At 34.6% G+C, this 25,004-nt stretch overlaps 2 protein-coding genes across 5 annotated transcripts in view; one reads left to right on the forward strand and one right to left on the reverse strand.

Annotated features, from left to right (window-relative positions):
- Positions 1–25,004, forward strand: part of LOC105253538 (metalloproteinase inhibitor 3) — a 79,111-nt gene that overhangs the window by 7,155 nt on the left and 46,952 nt on the right. The window lies entirely within an intron of this gene.
- On the reverse strand, positions 1,998–24,951 carry LOC105253542. 4 transcript variants are annotated; one of them, XM_011261647.3, is made up of 12 exons: positions 24,112–24,951; positions 23,006–23,201; positions 21,640–21,804; positions 12,827–12,948; positions 12,579–12,704; positions 11,166–11,520; positions 10,507–10,678; positions 10,283–10,382; positions 9,925–10,099; positions 9,208–9,351; positions 7,659–7,898; positions 1,998–6,810 (listed from the first exon to the last, which is right to left on the reverse strand). In XM_011261647.3, exons 1-12 carry the CDS (start codon positions 24,523–24,525, stop codon positions 2,414–2,416), a joined length of 6,606 nt encoding a protein of 2,201 aa, XP_011259949.2. In that variant the 5' UTR covers positions 24,526–24,951; the 3' UTR covers positions 1,998–2,413. The 4 variants fall into 4 exon arrangements, with proteins under 4 accessions (XP_011259949.2, XP_011259951.2, XP_011259950.2 ...); XM_011261649.3 differs by lacking the exons at positions 21,640–21,804; positions 23,006–23,201; positions 24,112–24,951 and adding exons at positions 14,863–15,079; positions 17,299–17,883; XM_011261648.3 differs by lacking the exons at positions 21,640–21,804; positions 23,006–23,201; positions 24,112–24,951 and adding exons at positions 14,863–15,150; positions 17,299–17,883.

Here is a 25,004-nt window from a genome sequence, read left to right on the forward strand (position 1 = left end):
CTTTTCTTTTCTCCAGCACTTTTACAAATACTTTCCATATTTCACAGGCATCTGAAACTACTTTCGGATTTCGTGAATTCAATCGTGATAACCAAAACGAAGTAATACTATAATTTTTATTAGCAGTTAAGTTTAAGGGTGTAACATATCTGTTATATCGACCATTGAAAAGAGATATTGCATATAATTTATATAGTACGCGTTGAATTAAATTAAATTAAATATTATTACATATGAAAATAATCAATTATACAATATCAAAAGAATTTTACAAATTTTATGTTTTATTTTTGCTGGAAGTTTTTTTTATCAACAGCTTCATACATTTTTTTTTTTATCAATAATTTTCTTATATCGCAATTGACAGGTATTACTGGATAAAATGCACATGGAAAATGTATGAGCTTTCGTACGAGATGGTATATTTTTAAGAAATTAATAACGAATGAGTTTGAAGATTTTTATATATGATTTTTCAAGTAATTTTTGAATTTAATGCATTCATATATAAATTGTCATTAAAAATGAATTTAATTGGAATTTTAATTTTTTAATATGTAAAAGAATGCGAAATATTTATAAATTTTTGTTAAATTATTTAAAAAAAAAGAAAGCGAGAGACAAAGTTTACTAAAAAAAATGTACTTAATTTAACAATTGAATTTGTAATATTTTATGTTAATATGTTAACATCTTGTATCGTTCTCTAAACTATCACAGATGATTGAAATATTCTAATATAGGCTAATCGTAAGCTGCGACGAATACCTGGCGCGTTGATGCGTAAATTGTATGAAAACGGATGAATTACAACGACCTCTCTTTGCATACTGTAAGTTATAAAAGCATTTTATGTTCAAGAGTAGGCTGTTAAATTTAATTAATTAAATAGAAACGTTCAAATCGTTAAAACAGAAAACTGTCCCATGCGAGTCCCTTAATGCGATTAGCTTTATTATATATATATATATATATATATATATATATATATATATATATATAGAATTGAAGCCATTTTTTGTGAGCAAGGATTTAAAATCAGCAACAGCTTCACATTTAAACTGCAGCTTGTTCAAGCAACCTGATTTTTAATATCGCGCACAATAATATGAATATTTTTTATTAGAAACATCTAAAAATACTACTTTTATACTTTTTTTATAAAAAGATTTTGAGAAGAAAGAGAGAGAGAGAACTTTGTCATTTGTATAACATATAATCAATAGTTGAAATTATACATGTATATGTATATACAATCTCTCCGTCTCCTTTACATCTAATTTATAGTGCATAATTCGCTTAGAGCTATATAGATCCATATGATAAATTTGCCCAAACATACGAACAAAGCTTTATATTGACAAGTCTTATAAATTTATGTCGTACGTATATCGCTTTTTCAAAATTCATACTGTACTTCATTTGCGTAGCAATAAAAATTAGCAGTAGTTTAGTAAGAATTGAAAAGATATGAGAAAGACATTTCATAAAATTCTCTTAATTTTCTTCATTAACTTAAGCTCTGAGAATATCGTGATCGATTTGGAAGGCATCTCTCGTAGAAAATGTTGACATAGTTTAAAACTGGAGGGAATCGAAGATATTTAATTATAAATTTAACGATTGCGTTATGCGAGTGTTGCGAATGCTGTAATCTGTATTTCTTTCGAACTTTTTTTCAAATAACAATCTGAATGAATACGATTATTCGAATGTCTGTGAAGCGCACAGTAATGACGGAATAAAGGATCGAAAGCGAGAGACACGTGCGGCCGAATATGGGGATTGAATTTATCATTAATCTGCTTTATCCGAATTTGCTATTTTGTAATCGCGTCAATAACGCACGACGTATTATTTCAGCAATATTCCCAAATTTAATTGCATTCATGGAGATATTATTTCGCACTTGTCGCGATTATGATACAACGCGCGCGCGCGCGCGCAGTCTCCGCGTTTTAATTTTTATATTATTACCGATTATTAATTTTCGTCACGTCTGATTTTCCTCAAAATAAATTTGTGTGCCATTGAAAAAAAAAATTTACCTGTAATTCAGAATTATACATTTCGATCGAGCACTGAAAATTTTACACGACTTTAATTTTTTTTTTCAATCACCTTAAAACTACGTTACGATTAATCAAGCTTACGTTATTTAATTTGTTTAACAATGTCGGGCATTACAATTTAGGAATACTTAGGCGACAATTTTCTTAGGCCCACTTTGTTAAATTCGGAAAATCGATACGCGACTCACTGAAACGCATCTGGCATGCGTAAAGTATATAAGAATGTATCGAAACACGATTGACTAGCAAACATAGATATTCCTTTTCGTAAGAGCGTACCAGCTCACGTGCGAACTTTCGCGTCGGTCGAAAGCTCCATCGCTTCGACAAGTCACTGAGCACTACGATTTTTTCAGTTGATCGAAGTCGGAGCTCTTCGGCGAATATAGACCCAACTTCAGCGTCAATTCTTTAGGTTTTCTTGTATTATTTCTAACGGGAAATGGACTGAAATGTGTCTTCGGAGTGGTATCAACGTTCTCGTCGTCCCTATTCGCGTTTTCCTCCATGCTACCGAGGCTCAGCGTTGACTTTTTATAACAATTCGATCCCTGACTCGTTAAATCTCCATACTTGCCAACGTTTATTTTACTCGGGGATTCTGGATGCAAGGCAGGCCTTTTCGCTTCATTTGCCAGACTTGGTGATAATTGCGGGGTATAATGGTTTGGGCTAGAAGAGAAATATTGATCTCTGTATTGACGACTGGGCGATAACATATTGTAATCGCGATGTCTCGTTGTCAAGTATGAACCGATATCGGGCTCCGTTTCTACCACAACGTGCGGTAACGTGTCTAATGGTTTGTCGTAATCCATGTTTCTGATGTGAGAATATTCCTTTGGCGATAAGGTGCTGTACTTATGACGGAGAAAATCCGATTTATCGCTAGAATAGTCGATATCCCCGATATCCAAACACTTTTCCTCCTTGGTGATACATTTCGTTGGCGTAAGCGCTTTATTATTACCTTTACCGTAGTAAGAACTCGTTACGTTTGAGGAAAACATCGGCTTGTCATCCTGAATGGCCGCGTAATCGCCGCCAGTCGGTTTCGGCGAATCATCATCGTATCTCAAGCGAAACTCCAGAACTTCCTTGGATAACATCGGACTCTTCAGATGCAGATCGTAAGACTCGATGGGGATTCTTGGCTTGGGCTCCAGGTACTCGAACGAATCATCTGATTTATCGTACGCGATGTAAGGATTGTCTCGCGGCGATGGCCTGCTCGGGAAGTCGAAGCTCTTGTAAGGTTCGTAAGTTTTCTTGAGCGGCGTAGTATCGAACGGGCTTGTATCTGACATGTATCTCGTCGCGGGCGACACTTCCGGATAAGACAATGTGTCGGGAATGTACCCGATAGGAGATAATCGTTTCGGTGATATTTTCAGAGGCGTTTCCGGCAGCATCTGCGCGCTCGAGATCTTGTTGAGCTTCTCCAGCTCTCTGTAAATGTCTATGTCGCTCCTGGGCGACATGCTTTTCTCGTATTTCAACGTCGCGAATGGGAATTTTTCCGGCTGTATCGCAGCTTCGTGCGTTAATTCCAAGTCGCTCCTGGTCTCGATGGAATCGTTAGAGGATTTATAAGAAAATACGTTGGTCGAAATGCTGGTGAGATCGAGGCTCTCCATCTCGCTTATGTTCTGGCTTGAGGAGCCTTTCTCCAAATTAATCATGCTCGGGGGAGATTCGTCCTCGTAGTTCGCAAGTAGCTTAGAGAGTTCCTCGTTTATCTTATGATCTATGAACGCCTCCCGCGTGTTCAAATATTCGTGCGATATGATCTCGTCTACGCCCAGATGATCGATTTGTTCCGTCTCATCAATAAGGGAAAGCTTCGATAATTCTTCGTTGATCTTCGCGTCGAACTCTGAGACGCTGGTGGCGCTCATGTTGTCGAAGTCTTTGAAATTTATCCGAGCTAATTCCTCGTTTATCTCGTGCTCGTTCAATCCCATTTTTTCGAGAATCGGACTGAATATTTTGGAAATTTCCTCATTTATTGGACTGATGGTGATTTCCTTGGATATCTCCTCCAGATCCGGTAGACGTTTCTTCGCCTGGCAAGCGAGTATCTTGTGTAATATTGCCGAGTTTTCCTGAATAATTTTCAACGCTCTGTCGCTACTTCTGCGTCCGTTATCGCTCTTTTTACGCGGCTTTACTTTCGTCCATACACCGACTTTCGATTCTCTGCCATCGTCCGTATCGCTGTTATTCTTGTTACACGTTATGCTCTTCAATATACTGTCGCTATTCTCATCGATATTGATTTTAGGATGCACTACGTAAGCTTTTCTACCCTCGCTCGTTATATTTATATCCGGGATTTCTAGTCGCCGTTTCGAGAAACCGCTCGCTGAATTGCTGAAAGTGTCCTGCCGTCTCGCCTCTAAACTTTTCATATTCTCCCAGATATCACTCGATTTCTTCGTCAGCAGATTAGTATCAGACGAGCCATCGCTAAGAGCCTTTGCTTCCAAGTGCTTCATGTCTTCTAGGATATCGCTAGATCTCTTCTTCGCCATAGTCGTGTTGAATTCATCCGTCGAGATGGAAGATTTCAAATCGGTATATCTCCTCTCTAGACTGCTGGAGCTCCTCTCGGTCAATCGCGATCGTTCTCTACGTCTGTAATTGTAATTCAGATAATGCTTGTCGAATTTCTCATACGGCAATTGAGGCACTATATCCTTTTCAGAGAGCGGATCGTCCGTATTGTCATCAACGAAATCCCCGCACTTGCGATGCGACTCGTCGTCGATCGATTCGTAAGAGGTCAAATCAGCTTGGCTCTTTTCCCTCGACGTGTAACTCGCGTTCAGCTCTGTATTCAGATCGAATTGCGGTCTAACAAACAGATCGTTTCTCTCGGAGATTCTCCCGGAAATTTCGCTTCCTTTAGTTTCGAGCGATTTGGTCGAGATATCTAATTTCGCTTGATATCCAGAGGACTTGCCCGAGTCCTTCGAGGTGATTGATTTTTGATCGGGCGACGTTTCGGCGCTATCTTCGCTACATCTTCGTTTGCCTGCACCGTACGGTGACGGCGTTTTCTGATTAGGATTCGCGATAGGATAAAACGGCGAGGTAGCGGAGCTTAAATCGATTGGTGAATCCGACACGTTATCCTGACCTCGTTTACCATAATTCGAGGTATACTTTATGGAGTTGGCACTTACGGGCGATTGCAGATCGGAACTGAACGACCTCTCGGAAGACTTAATTTTACTCGGACTGCACGAGTCGCTGGAGCTGCTGATCACCAATTTCGGACTCGTCTCGGACTTGTTTCTCAGGGAATCCGTACTGATCGGAGTTGACGGGCTCGATTTCTCGTATGACATTTTCTTCGTAATCGGTCTCGGGTTGTCGTGCGCGATATCCGAGCCCACAGAATGAAGAACGAGTGTCTTGGAATCTGAGCTGATGGACGAACAAGCCGATTTGTCTATCGTGAAGTCACGAGAATCCGATCTGATTGGTGTTCTCGGACTCACTGTCAAACTCGAGGGTTTCGAATCGGGACCCATTGTCTCTCCGGAGCTAAACGACTTTGTGCTTTCTGGAGATTTCGGATTTTTCTTCAAATCGGAATACGATTTAATTTCTTGCTTGTCACTAAAATCATCTTTCTTTAAAGTCGCTTCCGGATTTGTCAGATTTCCCACGTTTACTGCAACGTTATATATTTCAGGTGATAATTTCGTCAACTTGTCATCCATTGTTATCGGAGAAATTGGAAGATGACCTACAATATATCTCTTGGAATAAAAAGATCGAGATTCTGTTGGGACATCTAAAATTCTGCTACTCGCGACATCCATATCGTCCGAATCATTCGAATCGTTATTGCTTTTAGGATCCGGATAAATTCTGCTGGAAAATCTCAAGGTGGATTCGAAAGGTTTATCGCTAGTGTCTAAAGACGTGATAAATTTATCGTAATTTCTATCCAAAGAGATGCTTGTTTGTTCTTTTGAATTATCTCGCAATGTATTCGCGGAGAATTCCATTGTGTCCGTCTTAAGGCCTGTGTCACTGCTAGTCTGAACAATTTCTTCCTTCTCTTCTATATTTTTCAGTCGATCCACTTTGTGCATTAGACTATCATCCGTCTTCTCCTCGATGAGATTAGACTTGAGGTTTAAATAATCGTAATTATTCACAGTCTTCAACGATGAATTCGTCACATCCTCGCTCGTATAATCGACAAAATCCTGAGATTCCGTTTTCCTCGCCTCCGATCTCTTGATCGAATAATCACTCGTCAACAATAGCTCGTCGTTGTCGCGCACGCTTAATATCTGAGGAACTGTCGGGTTATTGTCATCCTCCGCCGAGAGTCTTCGTATTTGATCGGTGATCTTGGCGATCGAAATTTCAGTCAAGGGCGGCGATTTATCGCTGCGTTCGTTTCCGAGAATCGGATCCGTCTGTGGTTCCTTGACCATTATCGTCGACTCGCTCTTAATGTACGAACGCGCAGGTGTGCTCGCCGAGGTCGATGAACCTTCGACGCAAGCATGCTTTTCGTCATCGGTGGCCATGACGTAAGAGTCGGACGCTGACGTAAGCTCCTCGCTATCGACGTCGCTCAGGCGATCCGGCTCGTCGCACAACTCCGTTGACGTGCTATCGCTATCGCTATCAGCGGCACATCGGCTGGGCGACGTCACAGATGACGTTTCTGGAGGCGACTGTAAAAATGCGGTGCCAAAGGCATCGGCATCTGTAACATAAAATAAAGAGTGTCAATAATTGTTTACGAGTAATGAAATTAATAATTAATCTCGAGATCAAAGACAGCAATTAACATCATAAATGAAAATTACTAATCAGCAGAAGTAAATAATATTCTGGAAATGTTATATTTGTTAAATATTAATCTCGACTCGTGTTTGAATGAAAATAATTGCCGATGGAATGATGACTTGGCAAGAGAAAGCACAGAACTGGATGTTGACCCTATCTGCCACACCTGCATCAATACTAATACTTGCTAGTATCGAGCGTGAAACAGGTGGTTGATTGTATAGGGAATTGGAGATTCGACGGTTGATAAGCGGTGCAACATCGACGAATCTCGCTACAGGTAGATAGTAGTTCTACCTTACTTTCTGTTGGTCACACTTGCCATGAGTAGATATAGTAAATGACATCATGGTCCAATATAAATTATTATTCTTAATATTGTGATATTTATAACATATAGTTGAGATTCTGTCCTTATTTCCATAAACTAAAATTTAAATTAAAATAATACGTACATAAAATTGATCATTCAATTATTAAAGATGCGTTTTTGTTATCGTTGATTTATAACATTCTTTTTATAATATTAATTATATTTTTTGAAAAATTCATTTTTTAATCATTATTTACACATTTATAATTATTTATCAGTTTATATCACACATTTGATGTTATAAATGATTTCTATCCATATTCAAAAAATAGCTCGCACTTACATCTTGTTTTTAATATTCAAAATATTTTTATAATATTTTCAAATCTTTTTTTCGTATTTTAAAAATTCTTTTTTATTCCAATGATTTTTTGACAATTGATTGCACTTACCACCAGCGTCGCCGGCTCTTTGTTTCGGCCTTTTCGCATCTTTCCAATGAAGCGTAACACCTTGTCTATCCCTGCGACTTTTTGGGCTGTGAAGGACCGTCGGCCGTAACTTTGACGTGGCAGTGGCAGACGGCAGGCTCAATGGTCGATTTTTTCCACTTACGAGAGCATTTTTGCCCACTAATAGATGATTCATGGCTGTAGAAGTGGGAGGTACCATGGTTTGTCTTGCACACGCGGCTGCATCAGAATATGAGAAATCAGTTAGAATAAAGATGATGCTTATTAAGATTTTACTATCAGGTAAGATTGATTGAAATATAATCTTAATAATATCAAAATATTTTTGAATATGAATACATTGTATCATTCTCTCTCTCTCTCTCTCTCTCTGTTGTTGTATAAGATAATATTTTTGACATTGCATTTTAATATCATATTTTCTTCATTGTTATATCTATTTTAAAAGAAGATACTATTACAGGACAGAATTATTAGAGAATTTATAAAATACATGTTACTTTCTCTCATATTTTTATTTTATATATTCATTATAAAATATACTTTCGTATTTTTTAATAGTTTAATAGTTATATGCTTTTATTGTAGTGCTTGGATTAAGAAATAATTATAAAAATATTGTTACTTTTCTTACAAATTTCATTGTTATATTTTCTTGAATATATTTCCAACGAATCCATTTCTAACTTTTACCTTGGAAAATTTCGTCTTATATTCTTCATACGAAAACTTTAATTTTGCTTGAAAGTTTGTCAATTGAACATTATTAGTCATATAAATTTTATATACGCTCGTTAAAAAGCTGCACCAAGTAGCTACTTTAAAAGTTGAAGCGGATCAAACAGGCTTGCAAAGCTTGCCATGCTTTCTTCGTGATAGGTCACATGTCGCGAAAGGTCAAGACGTTATTATCGTATATTCTTATCCGGATGGAAATATGATGATAGTATCCAACCGTAAACACGCGCGAACATGAGTTCGGCTTCATTCATGAATATGGAATGACTAAGCTACAGTGGCAAGCAGAACGATAGTAAGCATCGTAATGAATCGTGCTGCTCATAAAGCTTTAGTAATACGTATCGTCAAATCTACATATGCGGTTGTTCCAATCAAAAGATACAACACTTGAGTAACATGTATCGTCAAACCTACGTATGCGTTTCAATCAAAAGATATAACGCTATATAATTTTCGCCAACGCTCTATTTCTATATAATTTTGAATAATATGGATAATAGAGAAATTGTTATGTTAATATTAATGTGCATGCATATTGCATATTACGCACAAGCGCTGTTGAATATCATTAGTTGTTGAATTGTTGTTGAATATTATTAGTTTATAACAGTATGTTCATATACGCTTATGTTCGATGAAACAAAAATTTATGCAATGTATAATTTTTATTAGAAATTAAGAAAAATTACAAAACAAAATTTCAAAACTGTATTTTTGCGCATTTTTCTCTTTTGGAATATTTTTATTTAGATCTCTTTTAACTTTTATGTAACGCTTATATCATTACCAGAAAGAATTATGTGTGCTTGCCGTTGCCGTTCTCGCAGTTTTGCATACTGTTGCTTCAGTGTACTAATATCGAGAGCAAGGCGGTCTCGATCACTGCTGGGTGCAATCGCTTGTAATGCTCCTATTGTCGAAGGTATACGATCTGGAATTGATCATTTTTTTTTTAACGGACGGTAGGTGTTTTACAGTGTGATATTTTAATCTTTTTCTCATATAAAATATGCTTGATAACAATTTAAAACAATAACTTCATTAATCTATTATTGAAAATAATATTTCATTATTTATATTAATATTTATTATTTATAATAACATGTAAAATAGTTCACAAGGACTTTGATTGGCCTATTATTTTCCAAGATGAAAAAAATATATTAAGTTTTTTCAAAGATTTAGAAAGCTAAAAAAATCTATATCTGAAAATACGAAAAGATGAATATATAAAAATATGAAAAATGAAAATATGAAAAAATTATATTTTATGTTAAAGCATATGTACGTGTATGTGTGTGTGTGTGTGTGTGTGTGTGTGTATGTTTTATGAAGATTTATAAAAATGAATTCAATGTATACAGCTAATTTACAAATTTTATAGATAGATAAAATAGCCAATATAACTAGAAAAGCGATAAACATATGTGTGTATGTGTGACGCTGTTGTGTTTCTGATTTTAACATCGTTGAAGCATCTACGGAAATTATTAACGATAAACACCTTTTTTTATACGTTGTGCCATGTTGAACATGGCAGCCGTTACAGCCACTCTCTCATCCTCTTCCGCCTCGCTGTCATCATCGTCACTCAGTCTGCGCGCCCACGGGGTGATATTGTATCGGTGCTTGTCTCTCAAACTTGCTACACCTTGCAAGGGTCCCATGCTAACGATGTTCTGTCGAGAAACAATTCGCAAATTATATTATTTACAAGATGTCAAATAGAATTTGCAATGTAATTGTTAATGAATAATATAATTGCGAGAAAAGCTCTAAGCTATGTGCTTTAAGCGATATGCAATTTTCCATACTAGATTACATCATCATTATTAAATGCTGCATAAATAACTGCCTTGCACCTTTATGAGGTTGTTTGTGTCGGTAAATTCTAGCATTTCTCTCGTAAGTACTCCCATTATGCTGTAGAATTCGTCCGCTGATGTTACGGTCATTATACGACTGCGGAAATAATTAATTATTTCACACTTATCCATCGCATATAATCATTCGGGAAATAATAGTACTCCGTAATTTCTGTCATGTGTAATTTTGACAATCGATTTAATTCGAATCTCAAACTTACTTCGAAAGGCCTTCCCAGATAGCGAGTGCCGTTCTAAGGAGCACTTCGTTACCTTCGAGAAATATCAGATCCCAAACACGAAGCACTGCTTCCTGCGGTAAGCAATGGCAGAAAAGCGTAAGGAACCATTGCATAGTGAACACATTCGTGAGCGGCGGTTCATAGCTATTTCCTGAAAAGTAAGATTATCTATCATTTATAACAATTAAGAGAAGGAAGATAAAAGCAATAAAGTCAAATTAAATTAAATTATATATTTCGAGATTTTTCCAATTGCGATAAACTCATATTTTTCACGATCTGACCGATTTTCGTTAGATAAAAAATTAATTTAATTAACGATGTTTCATTTACAGACTAACGTAAAAAAATGGAAATTTAATTTATTATATAATTTAATTAAATTTATTATATAATTTATTATATAATTAATATTATTTTATATTATTTAATAATAATTTATTATTTAATATTATCAAGCGCTATATAAACTTTCTGTCAAGAGAATGAAAACATTTCACACGTTGTTCAACGAAGCTATATATACCGCCACCTTTTTGACAATATTAATATAATATATCTCGCAGTGACACGTCATTGTATTTTTTGCGCTTATTCGCAAAAGAATTTTATCTCTTTGTTTTATCAACCCAACTCACCCGTCGCTTTATCCTTCGCGTCGCTCTGAAGTGCCTCGAGGTGCTTGGACAACTTTGGCAGCCTCGAGCGCAGGAGATCCCGAAATACAGCCATATCCACCGAGAGGCCGCGCAAATTATCGGCGAAATAGCCTTCCGGTAAAACGCCTTCTATCAGATATATCATCACCTTTACGGCCGACGATTCCGCGCGATCCATCACTTGCAGGACGAGGGCGGCCAGGACGTTTAGACCCTGGCAATAGCCCACGGATTTGTTCCAACGGGCGAAACCAAGCAGAACTCGACGAAGCACCGCTTGATTGTCCCGGCCGGCGGCACCGCAGAATAGACTGCAGCCTGTCCTATGCAGATCCTACGAATCGTAATGTCTTTAGCACCGATGAATTAATTGAAGACGATTGCTTTGATACTTCGCGCCTCAGCCTTAAATGAGTAGCAGAAGTCAATGTGATTTCTCAGCAAAGTTAATTTTCTCTAATTTATCTCTGGCTTTTGATTAAATTTTTCAAAAATTTGCAAAATACTAAATAAATATAAAATGAATATAAAATATTGAATGAATAAATAATTAATCTATTAGGTCGTTGAGCTGAGAAAACTAATGAGCAAGGCTTGAAAAGGCGAGTGGCGACGAAAATCTAAACTAAGATTAACGTGGATGAATTTAATTACATTAATTACAAAAGTAACCGGTAATATTTACTCGTTATAGTGATGAACGATCCGAGCTTAATTTGACATAATTAATAGTAGTTAGAGCATCAGCCAATCTATAAATGACACGAACCTGACGCGATCAAATAGATATCAAATGGTGCAAGTATTTTTAGAACGGCAACTCACTTTAATTTTGCACGTTGATTTTAATTCGCGTAATGATCAATTTTTCCTAGGTTCATGCACTTTATTTCCTTTAGCATCGGTTGAAATATTTTTACGCTACAAAATTATGTTTATAGCTCGATGTCTCATGCCAAGAATTGTAAGATACATCGAAGTTAATGTACCGCTATCTCAGTAAATGCGCCGAGATGCTCGTCAGAGATACTCTCGCAGAATTAATCAGGTCGCCGTCATTCATTTTGAAGATGGCATGACAAACTGAGCACGTCTGCCAGACAATATCATCAAAAGATAAAATACCTACTGAAACTCACAGTATTTGCGTAATTGAGTTTCTTTTTAATTTGAATAATCGTCGAAAAATTTTAAAGAACGGAATGAAAGAGACGCGAGTGATATATTGGATGGCCCAACGTTCATGCAACTAACGTTAACATTTGTCAAAATATTGCGAAAGTAGAGTAGTTTCGTGCAAATTCTAGCAAGGGCAATCCTTTACGTCGAAGTTTCTACACAGATACGCCATCGCCTCTGGCGTACTTAGACAATATCTTATCGCCTACCTACCTTCACGATTTGTATGCCGAGCTCTTCGTCGTCAGGATTACTCCACTCATTGAAACAAATCTTCTCAGCCTGCTTCCAATCTACGCCGTGCTTTTCCAGATGACGTTCCGCCAACGTCAACCATAACTATCAGAAGATATCAGTTTATTTTTTGGTCTATTTTTGTAGCAACAGGTATTTTAAATTTTTATGTATTTTTAGGAACGCTTTCTTTTTATACAAGTTCTTTATAGAGATAAATTGCTCACCCTTTTCCGAAATTCTGGTGGTACCCCTCCCTGTAACTTGGCAACCATCTTCATGGCATCTAGCCATTGTGTAATTTCTCCTGGCTGTGGACTTAAACTGAATCTCATTTTCGTATCTTCGACTGAAATTTAGAGAGAAATTTATAATATATTTTTTTATCACATAATATAATAATCTATTATTAAATTTTAACAGCGCACAGTGTTTTCGAATTACTTTTTTGCATTAACAATAAGCCATCGGTATATTTAAAGAAAATATTATCTTACACTGTACAACGCAAGCAGAAAAGCGATTGCTTATTTAAATCAAAAGTACAAAAAGCTTCGTTCACACAAACACGTGAATTGTTTTCTGGCGTTAGATTCGGATAATTTGAATATTTTACTATCGAAATTATATATAATGGTCACTCTGTCGTCCTGTTCGACTGAATATGAACGACCACGAACGACTGACGAAGTCGGGAAGTGAAGCAAGCTCGATCGCCTTTAACATTTAATGGAAGGGTCGTCGCATAATCGTTTCCATGACAACCATGGTTGAAGGATTGCCGGGCTGGTTTGAGTAGAAATAATCCTGTAGAAATTCTGCGGGATACCGGACTAGTTATTCATTCGTTCATGCACCGGCAAAACTTCACGTGTGTTGGACGTATATCGAAAGTATTCAATTTCCATGCGGATGGATCGGTGCAACAGCAATATTGCTTATTGTCATCTCGCAACATTTACGAACGAACGAGCACGGCTCGATTACGATGGGATTCTATCAATGGTTGAATAAACCACGTCAGATATACGCGCTGAAGTGTGAAATCAATATAATTTCTGCTATTGTAACAATTTGTATTTTCTATTGTATTGTATTGTTTTTTTTTTGCAATATCGAAGGTATTTCGCGAGAATTTTTAGATTGCTATGTAGATTACTTTCTATCTTTTATTACTCTGTTTATTGCTCCACTGCGAATTTTTTTTTTCTACTGAAAACGGCACGAAATAAAAGTACTAAAAGTAACAAAAAACTTGCTACGTGTTACTATAATAAAACGAACGTTAATAGACGGTGTTTTTGTATCTTTTGCACAAACTTTGCTCAAAATTTTTGCTGTAACATCGAGTCAAATGTATGCTGCTTGTAATTCATGGTTGAAGTGGCTTGCAAATTACAGATAAAGACATGGTTACACCGCTATAAATTTTACTACCACCATGAAATAGCGTCGGAATACAAAGCGCGTCGAGTTAGTCACAAATTAAATTGTGCCATGCACTAAATTTTACGGATACTCTAGCGTTGACAAACATAGAACATTTTAACTTGAAATGCTAATTGTGTGTATGCGTTTCGTATGGAAATTGCGACGAACATATGCGTGTTGCTGCAGTTCATTTTGATAATTTATATTTGTATATTTTTATTCATATTTGGATATTAATAAATAAGTAGATTTGCTCTACGATAGTTTCATATGTATACTTATGTATACATATAAAATTTCGATTTTACGTAGACAAATAACATTTGTAATTAATTAATATTCATAACAAAAATATGATTTTATCTCATAAGTATTTTAACGCTAATCTTTTTAATTAAACAAGAATTTTCGTTTATGCAATACATTTTTTATTTGTCTCACATTTTGAATTTTCATATAAAGTTATCAATGCTTTTAGATTTACTTAAATGGCAGTGAATCAAGTGAGCTCTTTTAATTACTTTATGTTATATACTTGGAAAGAAGAAGACTTTAATATTTATGACTGAAAGCAGGGCAGATTAAGCTACAATGCAGCTACATGATACTCTCTAGTAGTATATTAAGTTAATGTGTGTTATAGCACTCGGATGTGTAGTTGATGCTCTCGCAGCAATATTTGACGGAATTTAATCTATCAACGTTTAGCTCTCTCTCTCTCACGAGCTAATGTGTGTGTATGCGGTTTACAAAGCTAATTACATGCTATGTACACGTGCGACATGAGAAGACATTAACATGCGAGATGGATTTACAGAAACTGCCGTTTCACCTTCCAGCTCCTCGTATCTCGAGGCAGAGCCGGTAGCATACGCGGCACCGGACGCGAGGTTTTTGAGGGAGTTGAAAAATCCGTTCATTCTCCAATTAGAAGCGCCGCTCTCTCTTCTTCATCTTTTCACTTTCATCTCTTCTGTCTCTTATTATATCGCGCCCACGATGCTCTCAACCGTTCTCGTGATTCATGATCGGCCGTCCGTCGGTTTACTCTAGTGATACTCTTTTTAGTCCTATCGTATCGCGATGCTCCTTTCGAACGTGCGATATTTTTACTATAGCTCTGAAAAGCCGATCGATCCGCTGACTTAACCGCGTATAGAAATATCATACTGTGTTTAGCAAAAACAAATTTTCTTGATATTAAATTAACGATTTGAGAATTTTTATTAATATATTATTTAATATGTATATTATTAAATTTTAATTTATAAAAGAGAGAGAGAGAGAGATAGAGAGAGACAGAAATAAAAGCATTAATTGCAGTAATAATGAACAATAATAATAGCAATAATAATAATAATAATAATAATAATAATGATAATAATAATAATAATAATAATAATAATAGCAATAATGAACAATAATAATTGATATCTAATTTAAATATATAATAATAAATGATTTGGTTATAATAGATTGATAAAAATACTATTAAACACTATATAATTCTGATAATATTAATATATATAATAATATTCTGATAATATTAATATATCAATTAAACTTTAATAATATATTAATTTAACTTTATATTTTATATAAAATATTACATATAACATAAAATATAATTTAATTATTATCGCTAGCTAGCTTTATATCAAATAAAATTCCCTCAATTCTCTCCGGACAATAAATTGAATGTGGAAATATTTCTTCTCACATTATTTCTATGTCATCTGTATACATCTGTACCACCTGTTACAAGCATCACAATGTATTATATTATATATGAATGTAATACACACGTCTGTATAGATCGTGGGAGATGTTTTTGTGTAATTTCATTTTAGATATCGAATACATATTTGTTAATTATATTGCATTAATTTTGAAATATATTTCACGCATGTATTTATTCAGCATATATTAAACATAAAAACCTTGCACTAGTTTGTTGACGAGAAGCCGAGATAACCATGATAAGAGCGGCGAAAGCCGATAACAAAATCGATTTTTACTTCACCAGCGGCTGATGAAACGGATAAAATGTTCGAGTAATTAATCCGATCACGATTGATCGATTACAATGCAATTAAAAAAGAGGTATGCGGTACTTAAATTTATATTCGTTAAATTTATATCCGTTTATCTTGCATTCCTTTTGCTATGCAAAATTATCAGGTACGTTTTAACTAGTCATTAAATATCGAGAAATTAGCTTACGGGAATTGTTGACGATTGATGAAAAAAGAAAATTATAAGAGAAATATTGAGGTTTTTAATAGAATCGCGAGTTATATGTCGATAAAAATAAGCCGCTTGTGCGTGCAACGTAAGCGGGAGAGTGAGAAGCGTGCATGTTTCAAATCAGTCACGGTTGTCAACTGTGATTTTACACATTGAATGACTTCCGCTTTAAATGGCCTAAAAATAAATATTAAACCGATAAATCCAGCAATTAGAATTTTTCATCATTATAAAATATCACATTTATTTATTTATTTTGAAGCTAAACGAAGCACAAACATTGAGATGAATGTTTTATGCTTAATTTATTGATTTATTGCTGGCTCTTTTGTTTATTTCGTATTTTCTTGACGAAATACCAAAAACTCGTGGCAACTCGTTTATATCCCACGAATATTCGACATCAGTTAAAATACAATCTGATGTTTTTATATACAAATATGTGAAGCAAATTAAAAATTGAAGAAGAATCAATATTGATTTTTAAATGAAACAAATTTTAAATGAACAAATTATTTGTATTAATTTGGATTGGACGATATTTTACAGAAAGAAGACAATCTACATAAGAAATTTAAAAGTGAAGCAAATCATTATTATAATAATTTAATTTTCTATGTTTATTTTATGCTTCATAATATAATATGAAGATTTTAGTGATCAGTGTTTTTGTCAACAATTTAATTTTAATTTAATCTATTAATTGAATACATTTTATTTTTAGTTATTCTTTCTCTCTTTCTCTCTCTATTTCTCTCTCTCTCTATCTTTCTCTCTCTATTCTTTTTTATTATTTCCTTTTTCTTTTATTTCTTCGAAACCTGAACCTAGATTATTCTAGAAATCGTACGAGCAGTTTTATTATTCACACGAGATTGCCCCAATATGCGACACATAAATTTTCTCATTAAATGCACGTAATTCGTTCAAGAAACGAGCGTGACTTATACGTGCACCCTGTTCGAACTGCATCAATCGCGACTTTGGTCCATCGGTTGATCAAGACAGTTGACATACTTACTCGCGGCAGAGGACGTTAAATAAACGCGGTGCTTTGACACTTTGACATAACGAAAGTAACACGTCGTCGGATCGTACCATCTTTACTGTGAGAATTGACAGCGCGCTATCGGACGATCGTCGATTATGCAGCACGACACTATCTTGATATACATTGATACGCATACACTATGACGCCACGAATGCACCACGAGCGAACGACCTCGACGTGCATATCTGTCTCTCGCGAAACGATTTTACGAGAGCACCGGAAACGCGAACGGACACTTGGTGCACGCGTCTCTCATGTCAGCCGGTTGACACTCGACAGCATACTCGATGGACCCGCAAAATTCGCGTCGTCGGCGTCGCGACGACGCTCCGACAGCTGTCCCAAGTATCTGGAGGAGCGTCTTCGTGCGACGAATGCGTCGAGTCAGCTGAACGGTCACGGATAGATAGAACGACATGTGCGCGCGCACGAACCCCGCGGTGGAACGACGAGACGAGGGGGTGCTGCCACGAGGGGTGGCTGCCTCCTCGTGGAATCCTGCAGTAGGCACTACCACCCGTTGTTCCACGAATCGTCGTTCCAACCCCGTAGCGAGAGTGGTGCCACTCCCGTCACCACGCACGCGCCCCGTGCGATTTCTCACAGCGTGCGTTCCTTCACCCCCGTGCATCTGATCGGTTCAAGAAGAATACGCTTGAGACTGCTCTTTGCGTCGAATACATCTCGAGACTTATCGACAAAATCCGACTTTTTTTTTTAATATATATTTCGCGCAGGATCATTCACTTTCTTCTTTTGCGAAAAATTTACTCTTTTGTAAAATGTTAATTAAGTTTTTAATAAGACGGAAAGTCTTAGCTTCTATAATTATTTAAAACTTATTCATAATTTGTTATTTTTTTATTGTAGTTATTTATTTATTTATTGTAGTTATTGTTGTTATTTATTTATTTTATTTAGATTATTGATAATTAATAATATCAGACATCAAATGACGTAAGCATCAAATGACGTCTAAGAAATATAATTTTTTTTTGTTAAGAAACAGTATCATTAATCTGGTTGAATGACATATCTAAAGCACTAAACTTTAGCAAGTGCGTGCGCGCACTTATATGTTCACAATTATATGTCGCAATAAATATCAACATACAATGTAGCGAATGATGCAGGGGTAATTAAATTTTTATTATGCTGAATAGTTTATTCATAAAAAATTAATGGCTTCAGACTAAGTGCTTTCGATTAAGTGGAGCAGCTTAATGCCAGTTCATCTAATGCGTCTTTCGCGAAGAGGATTATTAGATCAAGCGAACACGAGGACTATGTCTTCAAGATTTCATATTATTATACAAACTTTATTATATATTCATATTGCCCATATGCAAAAGCATGCATCTTTGGGATGAGTTATTTCACAAAATGTAATATAACATTTGCCTATGTTAATTACAATTGTGAAATAAACTGAGAAACTTTTTCGTGATAAAATTAATCACTATAAATAAAAATTTCTGACATACAATTGTATCTAAATTTGTCTAGTTTTTATTTAAAATTCGTAAAATTACTAATTTTAACTTTTCATTTATCAATTTCTGAAAGAACAGAATTTATTGTTAGAAACAAGATAGTTTATTAATGTGAATATTTGCGGGTTAACGATTGACGTCTTCATTGATTTCATCCCTTTGTAGGTCACTCAAAATAGTTAGCATTGTTACGAGAAATCGAAGGATGTATATCTATTGATTCGTATATCTCTTTGATTGATGTTCGCATAAACGCAAATTTTTACATCTTTGAATAGAATAAACTGCTTTTTAAGAATAATTTGCTTTTTATCATTAACATAATATTTTTATTTTATGACCGACACTATCGGAATATTTATTATTTATGCGAATCTTGAATCGATAAATTATCGAAATTTGTGATGTTGATTCAACCCAATTCCATGTGGAATATCGAGTTTCTGTTTATTAATAACATGTAGTTACTAACCAATAATCAACGAATAGATTTCAATGTACACTGATAGAAGCCATAATTTTGCGCTTGAGATTACAATTCTTTACTAAAGCGGAATAATAGAATGATACAGAAACTTGTTTCATAAGCAGCGTATCTACGACTATATTTTAGAATGCGAAGAAACTTTTACGTTACATCAGTTTATGCGTCTTTATTAATTTTTCTTGAAGACATAATTAACACAAATAATTTAAAAATCCTTTAAAAATTCATATTTTTTTATTGTGACTATTTCGAATTTACTTTCTTTTGCTGCACTTTAAAAACACAATTCTTTTATTACATACACATAATATTGTATGAAGCTTTTTATATGAATAATCATGACCAATCTAGCGTCACAAGCGTTATATTATGGAAAATGCGATTCAAACAATCCATAATAATCGTTTCGAACATCAGGAAGTTCCCGTATTGTGTAGTTCATTACATGCTCATTTGGTACGCGGACGGAGGTGCGCTTCCGGCATTACTGGGTTAATGGCACGGAAAGAAAGTTCGTAGATAATATTTGCGCGTTGGGCCGAGGTATCGAATCTATCTTATTCGGTAAAAATAGTAGGTTCAAAAATACGTGAGATCAATAAATCACGGACGATACCAGGGCGATATAAAGAAACTGTATCATTCGTTGTAAATAATTATTCGTTATAAATGATTCGTCGATGTTTAAATATGATAAAAGATTTTAAATGAGATACAATTAGGATGTTTTTATTTTCCCTTTTTATCAAAAATCAATAATAAAATTATACAAATGGCAAAATAAGCATAAAATTCAAGAACTTGATGACTTCTTGTCATCAATTTGATTTAAAAAAATGTATCGAAATAATAATAGTAATTATATATTTTTATCAAAAATCAATAATAAAATTATACAAATGGCAAAATAAGCATGAAATTCAAGAACTTGATGACTTCTTGTCATCAATTTGATTGTAAAAAAATTTATCTAAATAATAGTAATTATATATTTGCAAAATCTGTTGATTATTATACATGTAATTAATATGAATAAAATTCCGAGAAACTCGGTAGAGAATTTTTTCTATAAAATTTCGTCAAATTGTAGACGCATACATATATTTGGACGAAAAGTTTACGAGAAAATTGATCCCTTATGCGCAAAAATGCGCGCATTCTTCATCTCGAAGTTCATACTTCGAGTTCATCGCGCCGGTAAGAATCGACACGAGAAAAGATACGCATATATCCTCCGTCGGCGCGAGCGCAACAGCACTTGAACAGAAACTTTATCAATGACGCCACGTCGGAACTTCTCGTACACGTGGAGCATGCGTACTTTGCTCCGGCGAAGAGACGCGGCAAAGTCTAATTATTGATCACCGCATCGTCGCATATGAAAGCTCGTTTCTTCGCGGCAACGGCAACTTGACGCCACGATTTCTTCGCGACGCCCAGACAGATCCCCGAGAATAGAGTCTCTCGATAGAGCCGGTATATTACGCCAAATTTTTATATCTTACATTCTTCGCACGACATTCATCATTGACAATAATATGAATGTAATATGATGGTACGAAAAAATTTCTGTTGCTTTAAGAGTTAAATATTGATATACATTGATGAATATTCTTAATCGTATCTTTTAAAATTAAATGGAGACTTAATGAGAATTTCAATCGCGTGAAAAATTATTCTATATTTAAATATACGAACTTTGCACTTTATTCTAAGGAATAAAGAAATAAGTTAAGAAATAGGAAATACCCAAGTTTCTCTTTAATCTTCTAAAATCTGGAATTACGTTTGTGTGCCATGGCAATGTTTCTGTATTTTTTAACAGTTCTTATAGGATATTTCCGACTCGAAATATAGAGTAAGTTTCTTTTCCCAGAACTACCATTTGCGCGCTACTTTATAAATTTATAATGGAAGCCAATACTTTAAGCAACATCGAGAATATTTCAACAATTTCGGAGAAAATATTGTGCACCAAAAATCCTTGAACAAAACGGTACTAATAATGTTATAAGCAGATGATCTCCTCTTTGTTAAAATGTCTTGTGGAACAAGATACGAATAATTATATAAAGAAAGATATTTTATATCTCCTTTTGTTCGCAAACATGATAATGATTTTTAAGACACATTAATTAAATAATAATGAGATCGAGTAAGTTAAAAATTAATATTGATAATAAATTGCTTGAATTATTCCTTAGAGTTATACACATGTGACGAGAAATTTTATGTTATGAAATTTAAATGCTCGCGATAGGCATTGCATGTTAAATATAATTGCTTTCATGCATTAACGCAAAATATATTTAAAATAAAATATTTACTTACATCGCTTAGCGCTGTGTGCTTGCAAATAAGCCGTAATAATATCGTACTGTTTATTACGTTTAGCAATAAGATAATCCTTTCGGCGCAGCTGACGAACAAGTAACCCGCCTGTGTGAATGATGTGCTCATGTAGAATCACAAGCAAGATCTGCAATTCATCCTTTCCTACACATAGAATTATTCTCTTTGGTGTATGATATTTATTTTTGATAAAATATTATTTTTATATATTTTTTTTAGAGATTAAAATTGAATAAACCATTAAACAAACAATTCAAAGAGTGTAGCAGTATAATTTAATAACGCTCTTGTTATTTTTGCTTTTGTTTTTTTCGTAAACGCAAAAAACGTATAGTAAGCCTTCGTTTTTTTCGTTATTGTGTCGTTTAGCTGGAACGCGAAATTTAATTCGAAAATCTTGAAAACGCGGGAAATACAGAAACATGCATATTGCGCGAACGCATCAAATGATTGTACATGTTATATCGCGATAACCATTTTCATTATTCATAAAATTGAAAGTTGCACAATGTCTTGAAAAATCTTTAAAAGAAATTTGCAAGATAATATAGTCGAGATAATATAGTGAATAATGATGTTATTGGAAAAAAAGTGAAAGAAGAAATGTGTAAGACAATATTCTGCATTTCTCTTCTTTGTCATTATAATGTATTATTTTATAAAACGTAATTTTTTATCGTAAAATATTATATGGCAGCTGTTTGAAAGAAAACTATTGTAGCTGATGTAATTAAAAGAGAAATCAGATTCATGTTATATTTTATCATAAATATGCATGATATTGATTTTTGATATATATTATAATATCAAGTGAATGGAGGCTCTTTCAATCGCGAATAAAAATCAAAGAGCGTTACATCAAGCTGTCGCTTTTATTGTTGTATAATATATGTAATAAAAAGAGGTTTTGAGTAGCTTTCAGTTTTGAGCAGATTCAATGTTCTTATTAAATTCGTTTATAAGATATAAATAATAATAAAACTAAAAATTCAGATCTTTTGTATTTACAAAAGACGCTTTATAAGTAATAAGATTCACTCTGTATTTTAGAAAATTCCAAATGCTACCTATATGTTTCATATGAAATGATTTAATATATATATATATATATATATATATATATATATATATAGTATATATTTGTTTTTAGCATATTAAGTAGTAATAAATTTAACATTTAATTTTATAATAAAAAATATTTTCATTTTATGCTGTGATATTCAAGAGCACTGGCAATAACGATTGCGTTATTTATTATCAAGTTTCAATCATCAAGATGCGAGCTTGCATGCGCCTGTATTTTTCCTCGACGCCTATTTATTCCACTCATATTGAATTGTCTTACTTTTCAATAGCAGACGAGCTTTCTGCAGATATTGATGTTGCGGACATGGTTTCAAGGACGATGCCGTTGATTCGCTTTCTGAACGTCCCCTGTCGCCCATCGGAATGCCATAAATGTCCAACAATAGTTGATCCACTAATGAAGTAATCACAATTTCTTTCTGTAGCGGCGAATAACGCAAAGGTGGCGGATATACCTAAAATAAAATCATCTCTGGTGTATTGGAAATGTTTCTTTCAGGAAAATTAATGTAGAAGGGAGATTAATATAGAGCGGTTCTGTTAACGAAAAGAAAAATGACTCATTTTATATAGTAATGATGTGATTATTTCTACTCCTGACGAAGCTATTGTATCAACTTTCGCGTTATAAGTATTATACAGTGTGTCCCATTTTAAAGGACCCACTCAAATATCTCAGAAACACTGCGTTAAATTGAAAAATGTTTCAAACAAAAGTTGTGTGGCTTGAAGGGGGCTATAAGATGGTGACAATGATTTGACCTTGGAAAATCATTTGAAGATCATATGAAGATCAACTTTAAAATCTTAAATGGAAATCCCCATTTTTTATTTGGTATTCTTGTAGCTGACATGAGAGCTTTCCAAAACACAATAATTAAATGTTTTTCCATTAAGTACTTTTCGAGTTATAAGGCTTGAAATAATTTCTTAATTTTACATAAACCGTAAAATATTCGATTTTAAGTGTTTCTGATATATTTGAATGAGTTCTTTAAAATGGGACACCCTGTATATCTTAAGTTTATACTGCATATCTATCTTATGTTGTGAAAATTTTAAAGAGTGAAAGTATTTAAAAAATTTTTTAAAATATAGATATTTTATTGTAAAATACATCTGTCAAAAAAATCTATATATTTATTAATAACGGATAAATTTAGGAAACTTCTCAAGGAAGTTAAATTAATTTAAAAGTAGATACATACTTTAACTCCTACGACTTCGCATGCTAATGCCTAAGTCAACATTCTCAAACAAGAACAAGTAGATATCTATTCAAACTAAATCCGTCTATATCGCAGGTTTGCAATCTTCCCGACGAGGAGATCGATTGATCTCGAGTCCCATTGTGCGAACGTTTACCTTGGGCCTTTTGGCGATCGTGTCACGATTGCCAGCATTCTCATAATTAAACGGAATCACGCTCGGTTCATCCCTCATGAACTTGCTGCGCCTTTGCCAAGACGATTTCGCGACAGCGGAACTTCTTGCAGGCCATTTGCTATTCAGTTTCATGAAATCCGGTCCGTCCATGGTCCTTTGTATCAGATTGCGCCTTCGTCTGCTGTAGTCCGATAGAAAAGCATAATCGTTCGATTGGCAATCCAGATCCCGCGTCTGATGAGTGACGTAGACATCACCAAACACCCGTTCATTCTCCACCGCGACGCTTTTTATGCGGTAACTAATTTCTGCGTACTTTCCTAGCGGCATCACGTAGCAGCTCGTGATCATTGCTGAAGAATCTGGCGCATTCTGTATCGAATATATATACATATATCGAATCCACTGATCGCCGTCATTCGAATTTCAAGTTTCCTGCATCGCCATCGTCACATTGGTGAACTTTCCTGCATCGTGCGCCATAAAGCGCATTCGATCAATTCTCCGATTGCCTTTGTATGTCGCCGTGTTTTCCACAAGTTTAACTCTCACGTAACAGAAAAGCAATTTGCAACGACATGCTTAATGTTGTCAATCATCGATATGTCTTCTATTAATTCACATTTACAATAGCAAATCAGGTTATATGGTTAGATACGACTTTAATTGCCGAGAATTTATATTTTTAAGATCCTGTCTTTATTTCAGACACGGATTCAAGATTCTTTTGAAGCAATTTGCCATTATTTGATGATAAGCATCATCAATCCATCTTTGTAATCTTTGTAAATGATAGTTACATAATGCATTTGCAGATGACAGTTACGTAATTACGTATCGAAAGAATCATATGAAGTGTGAAATATTACAAA

This window comes from Camponotus floridanus, unplaced genomic scaffold, assembly GCF_003227725.1.
Source record: "Camponotus floridanus strain SB8 unplaced genomic scaffold, Cflo_v7.5 scaffold3, whole genome shotgun sequence".
Classification (NCBI taxonomy): Eukaryota; Metazoa; Arthropoda; class Insecta; order Hymenoptera; family Formicidae; genus Camponotus; species Camponotus floridanus.

Bases quoted from the DNA above. Each gene is read 5' to 3' on its own strand.
- LOC105253542 (XM_011261647.3), bottom strand. From the start codon at position 24,525: ATGTATATATATTCGATACAGAATGCGCCAGATTCTTCAGCAATGATC. The intron at 11,521-12,578 runs GTAGGTAGGCGA...TACGATTCGTAG, and splicing joins TCGGCATACAAATCGTGAAG to GATCTGCATAGGACAGGCTG. The intron at 10,679-11,165 runs GTGAGTTGGGTT...CTTACTTTTCAG, and splicing joins CGCGAAGGATAAAGCGACGG to GAAATAGCTATGAACCGCCG.